This window comes from Zophobas morio, unplaced genomic scaffold (genome assembly GCF_036711695.1).
Source record: "Zophobas morio isolate AGI-343-1 ecotype UQ-CSIRO unplaced genomic scaffold, CSIRO_AGI_Zmor_V1 ptg000030l, whole genome shotgun sequence".
In the NCBI taxonomy this organism is placed as follows: Eukaryota; Metazoa; Arthropoda; class Insecta; order Coleoptera; family Tenebrionidae; genus Zophobas; species Zophobas morio.
Window position 1 is genome coordinate 14,627,766 of NW_026972135.1, and position 6,209 is coordinate 14,633,974.

At 34.5% G+C, this 6,209-nt stretch overlaps 1 protein-coding gene across 2 annotated transcripts; it reads left to right on the plus strand.

Moving 5' to 3' along the window:
• The first annotated feature begins 614 nt into the window (after positions 1 to 614).
• Positions 615 to 5,717, plus strand: LOC135139038 (probable multidrug resistance-associated protein lethal(2)03659). 2 transcript variants are annotated; one of them, XM_064069117.1, is made up of 9 exons: positions 615 to 871; positions 1,610 to 1,699; positions 1,748 to 1,981; positions 2,031 to 2,461; positions 2,512 to 2,668; positions 2,729 to 3,306; positions 3,478 to 4,386; positions 4,440 to 4,670; positions 4,720 to 5,717. In XM_064069117.1, exons 2-9 carry the CDS (start codon positions 1,617 to 1,619, stop codon positions 5,667 to 5,669), a joined length of 3,573 nt encoding a protein of 1,190 aa, XP_063925187.1. In that variant the 5' UTR covers positions 615 to 871; positions 1,610 to 1,616; the 3' UTR covers positions 5,670 to 5,717. The 2 variants fall into 2 exon arrangements, with proteins under 2 accessions (XP_063925187.1, XP_063925186.1); XM_064069116.1 differs by having other exon boundaries at positions 2,729 to 4,386.
• The last annotated feature ends 492 nt before the right edge of the window (positions 5,718 to 6,209 follow it).

Sequence of the window (6,209 nt, forward strand, 5' to 3'; positions counted from 1 at the left end):
TAAAATAAATGGAAATACATACGAGCATTTAGAATATTTTAGTGAAGGTTTCAAATATTTAAGTAATCTTTAAAATAAATAAGTAAGGAAAACATTTTAGAAAAGATACTGTGGTTTATCAATTTGAAAAATTAAATGTCGCGGTGAGAAAAAAAAAACGCAATAATAAAAAATTACTCCAGTAATGTAGACAGTTAATTAATTGCTTCGGGTCATTTGGGGGAATAAAGAAAAAATCACCCTCAGGTCAGGTCAGGTCAGGTCAGGTCATTTCCATGAATTATAATAGGCTTTCAGTAATAATTTAATAACAACGAAATGCTGCGTTAGAAAAACGCAACCAACATTACAGCGTGGCATTGACACTAATAATGATAGAGATAACTACGTGTAGTATTTTTATTGATTTTTCACTGCATAGTCACAACATTGTTATCTCGGTTATAAAAAAAATACTTCCAGTTGAGTATGGACACATTGCTCATGCTCCAACTGATTTATCAATTAAATTATACTCAGTGATTTAATCAAGGGATAGCCTAATTAAAATAGAGATAACATTCATCAACTTAATTACTACTTAAGTTTAATATCTAGGGACATGACTAATGAATAATGATTTAGGTGCTTCAAATTTTTAGTAAGTAGGTACATTTTGAACAAACTACATCACTCAGGCAGGTCTCTTTATTGTTTGGGTCGACATTAGGAACTGTGAATTTTACGTTATATTGTGTAATATAATTCCACATGTTTACGTTGTCGTTGTTAGTTGAGATTACCGCATCATGATCAGACACCTGTATAAAATTCAGTAACAATTGTTTCAATTATTAGTAAAAGTTAAGTCACTTCAGTCGTTAATCCTCAGGTGAGAAGTTTTTTGTTTATCTAAACCACAATTTGGTAGCGATTAATAAAGGTTAATTACGATCTTGATCACACGTGCTGTAGATGTCTAATATTAAATCCTTCGAAATATTGATTACCGTATGTATAGTCTGGCATCCCACAATTTTTTCAAATAATTATTCGTTCAATTATACAACAAACACGGTTCCACTTTAAATAATACTTTTTTACAATGAATTTAGGTTAACCCACATGTTGTCGACAACGGTTTCCGTGACTATTGACTATGCTTCACAGGGAGCTATGCTATTTGCGGAGTGGGGAGACAAAGGTCAATGTCAGTACAATAATGAATATCGGCTGTTTTACTGATATTTTTCCTCCTTTATTGTACAAAAAGGACAATAACTAAACCTGTCTCAAAGTACTCCAACAAATCACAAAACATTTATAAATTTATTACAGTTTTTGATTTAAAAATGAAACAGCGATAAACAACTTTATAAAATTTGTTCCTTGATGAAGTAATCGAAAATAAAAACAATAGGTTTCACTTCGTCAAGGTATAAACTACGAAAGTAAACACAAATTTATGAAACTGGATTCGTTTTGGGTGTACTTTAGAGGCGAGGAAAGTTCTGTGCACTTTTGGGATATAAAAATTAGTTACCTGTTTTTATTCAATAATATTAACAACAAAATAATGTTTTCATATTTAAAGATTTTTTTTAATATTGTCGTTATTGGTATCACTTAGCAACAAGATGGAAGGCAAGCACAACCCCAAAACACAAATACGAAGTCATCCAAGAGAAAAAGCCAATTATTTATCGCACTGGTTTTTTTGGTGTGTAGATTTAAAAATTTAACGGAAATTTTGACCAAATGATTTTAGCTGGCAATTACCTTTCTTTTACAAGGGCTACAAAAAACAAATCACCGAAGAAGATCTCTATGGTCCTCTCAAAGACCACAAATCCAAACTCCTCGGAGATAAACTCGAAAAGACGTGGTTAACAGAACTAAAAACACAAAAAAATCCATCGCTGTGGAGAACTTTACGGAAAGTGTTTGGTCCAGAATTTTTATTTTATGGACTTACTCTTATCGTCCAAGAATTAATCGTTAGGTAAGGAACTCCTTTTTAACGAATTGGTATATATTTAATTAATTTTAAGAATGTGTCCACCTATACTCATTGGAAAATTGATGTCGTATTACACTCCGAATCAAACCTCCATTTCAAAAAACGAAGCTTATATTTACGCGTCATGCATAGTTTTTGCATCATTTTTGTACGTCATGATGGGTCATTCTTACCTGCTTGGTCTACTCCACTTGGGCATGAAAATGCGAATTGCTATTAGTTCTCTAGTCTATAGAAAATCGCTAAAATTAAGCCAGAGCGCTATAGCTGAAAATACTGCAGGACATTTGCTCAATTTATTGGCAAACGATATCACCAGATTCGACTACTACGTTGTGAAAGTTCACTATTTGTGGATGGGTCCTGTGGAAACTCTACTCGTTTGTGGGCTTATCTACTGGATGTTAGGGGCAACTGCTATAATAGGGATTGTGATCCTCCTGGCATTTATTCCTGTACAAGGTGAAACAATATACTGTGTTCTTATATCATATTACAACTTATTTTTGTAGTATACTTAGCAAAAAGAATGTCGGTCTATAGACTGCGAACGGCGATAAAAACAGATCAAAGAGTAAAACTGATGAACGAAATCATAACAGGTGTAAAAGTTATTAAAATGTACTCGTGGGAAAAACCTTTTGCTAAGTTAGTGGAACTGGCAAGAAAGTGAGCACTTAATTAATAATAATAATCGGTTTACATTAAACATAATTTTTTGGTTTCTAGGTTGGAAGTGGACCAGATCAAAATTAGTTCGTACTTGCGTGCTTTCAATATGGCCTCCCAGTTATTTTTAGGGAGAATTGCAGTATTTTTCTGTATTCTAATTTATATTTTAACCGGTGGTACCTTAGAACCTCAGTACGTCTACGTCTTGACTTCATTCTACGAAATCATCCGTCTAGGAGCTGTAATTTTTCTTCCACTGAGTATGATGGAAGTGGGGGAAATTATGACATCTATGAAACGAATTTTAGAATTTCTAAAACAACCAGAAGTGACTAGTATTAGAAAGTATAATCATGAAAGTATCAAAATGAATAACGTATGCGTCAAATGGGACAAATCCCCAAAGAACACTTTAACTAACATAAACTTAGATATTAAGTCTAATCAACTAGTAACCTTGATTGGAGCAGTTGGTAGCGGTAAAACTACTCTTCTTCATGTAATTTTACAAGAAATTCCTTTACTGGAAGGATCCTTTGAAGCAGGAGGCACCATTTCGTATGCCTCTCAACAACCATGGCTGTTTTCGGCAAGCATTCGAGATAATATTCTTTTTGGAGAAAAATTTGATAAAAGTAAATATGATGAGGTCACTAAAGTTTGTTCTCTGGAGCACGATTTTGCTCTTCTTCCTTTTGGCGATCGAAGTCTTGTAGGAGAACGAGGTGTTATGCTTAGCGGAGGACAAAAATCCAGAATTAATTTAGCCAGGGCTATATATAAAGACGCTGATTTGTACCTTTTAGATGACCCTTTGTCAGCAGTTGATGTGCATGTAGGAAAACAAATCTTTGAGAAATGTATTAGGAATTATTTAAAGAATAAAACGACGATCTTAATTACTCACCAAATACAGTATTTAGACAATACTGACATTGTCTATTTAATTGAAAACGGAAAGATAATGGAAAGCGGGACATTATTAGAACTTACAGAGAAAAACACAGGGTTTCTAAATGTATTGGAAAAACGAACAGATGTGCAGGATGACCAGCAAATCGAAAGTAAATATAATCTTGAAGAATCAACAGAACGTCCACTGGAAGTAAAAGAAAGTCAAGGAACAGGAGCAGTTTCTAATCGAGTGTATCGCGACTATTTTCTTGCTGGTGGGCCTTTCTTGATAGGCTTCATAGTCATACTTTTACATGGTATGGTTCAAACAATCGCCGTTGGTGGAGACTACTTTTTATCATTTTGGGTGAACTTGGAGCAAGACAACGCCACCAGCACCCACGACTTCTTAACAACAGATAACTGTCTATATATTTACGGTTGTTTAACACTACTTGTGATTATTATTGCCCTCGTTTGTTCTTTCCGCTTTTTCTGGTTTTGTATTACAACGTCTACAAATCTACATAACAAGATGTTCCGCAAAATCGTCTACTCTTCAATGAGATTCTTCAATACAAACGAATCAGGAAGAATTCTTAACAGATTTTCGAAAGACATTGGACTGATTGATGAAAATCTACCCTTATCAATGATGGATACTATTCAAATCTCCTTCAACGTTTTAGCGATAGCTATCATAATTGCTATTGTTAATCCATGGATTGTAATACCTACAGTTGTAATGTTCACGATATTTTATTTTTACAGAAAAATCTGTTTAGCTAGTACCCGTAACCTAAAACGTATCGAAGGGACAGGTGAGTTCATAGTTGTTTTCCTCATAATAATATAACGACTGTGAACATTACAGCACGCAGTCCAATTTACTCACATGTGACTTCCTCTTTAGAAGGCATTTCAACCATCCGAGCTTTTAGTGCTCAAAACAATTTACAAAATGAGTTTGACCAACGTCAAGATTCACACAGCTCTTCGTTTTACATGTTTCTGGCTTGTGACAGCGCATTTGGTTTTTGGTTAGATCTTTGTTGTGTTGTCTTCCTTGGAATTGTTACGTTCAGCATCCTTCTCATGGGTTCTGGTAAGTAATTCGCTTATCTGTTTAGTTGAAATTGATTTCTTTTATGCAGGGAATTATGGTGCTAATATGGGATTAGCTATCACACAATCAATTATGATGACAGGTTTATTGCAGTGGGGAATGAAGCAATCCGCACAATTAGAAAATCAAATGACTTCAGTAGAACGCGTAGTAGAATACACAAAATTAGAACCTGAGTCTGATCAAGGTACAAAACAAATATCAAAAGAATGGCCAGCAACCGGTAAAATCGAGTTTAACACCGTTTCGTTACGTTATTCATCTCAAGATCCGTGGGTACTTAAAAAACTCACTTTTGATATACGCGCGAAAGAAAAAGTGGGAATTGTTGGGCGCACAGGTGCTGGAAAATCTTCGTTAATTTCAGTGTTATTCCGTCTGGCACCAACTCAAGGCGAGGTTTTTATTGACGACGTGAACATTAAAACTATAAACTTGGAGAGTTTACGTTCCAAAATTACCATCATCCCTCAAGATCCAGTACTCTTTTCCGGTACTATCAGGTACAACTTAGACCCGTTCGATGAATACCAAGATTCTCAATTATGGGACGCTTTGGAAGAAGTTGAATTGAAAAATTTAGTGTCGGGTTTCCCAGCTGGTCTGTCAAATAAAGTATTAGACGGCGGTGCCAATTTCAGTGTGGGTCAAAGACAACTTTTGTGTTTAGCTCGAGCAGTAGTCAGAATGAATAAAATTTTAATTCTGGATGAGGCTACAGCTAATGTTGATCCTCGAACTGACGAACTAATCCAAAAGACAATTAGATCGGAATTTCGAGAATGTACTGTACTAACAATTGCTCATCGGCTAAATACGGTTATGGACTCCGACAGAATTTTGGTGATGAGTGATGGATGCGTTGTTGAGTTTGATGAACCTCGTAGACTTCTTGAAAATACGAATGGAGTTTTCTATAGGCTGATAAAACAGGCTGGAAGTGAGATTCAAAAACTAACAGACTTAAACGAAATGTAAGAAAGAAATGTTCAATATTAATAAAGAGTATTTATTTTTGTACAAAAAGTACTTTTTGCAAGTTATCTATCCCGACACATCTCATAATGTTGATCTAGTAACGGCAAATAATTTTGCCTCTAATACGGTGGGAAAATTAATTATTACAAAGTTTGTAAAATATTTCAGGGTGCTTTCATGATCCCTTTCTTCAATAAAGTATCTCATATAAAGCGATACACTTATAATATTTTGTACTTCTCTAGAAATCGAGTCGCTCATTGGAATCATCGACGTTGTACCGATCTGAAACAGATTAAGTATGCTATCAGCTTACTGAAAATTAAAAAATTGACCACGTTAAGTGAAATTATTAATACATCCGACGACGTAAGCTGTTCGAACTCTACTTGACATAAACAAATAATGTAAATAAATTAATAATTACCAAAACTTTACATGGATTTTGTCGCTTCAAACATGTCTCCGCTGTGCTTACAGTTACATAAATATGATTTTTCTTTATTGACTGAAAAAAAATAAGATGCTCCGTTAACTGAA

Coding starts and splice junctions, on each gene's coding strand:
- LOC135139038 (XM_064069116.1), top strand. CDS start 1,617: ATGGAAGGCAAGCACAACCCCAAAACACAAATACGAAGTCATCCAAGA. Junction 2,669..2,728: donor TTAGTGGAACTGGCAAGAAA/GTGAGCACTTAA, acceptor TTTGGTTTCTAG/GTTGGAAGTGGACCAGATCA. Junction 4,387..4,439: donor AAAACGTATCGAAGGGACAG/GTGAGTTCATAG, acceptor TGAACATTACAG/CACGCAGTCCAATTTACTCA.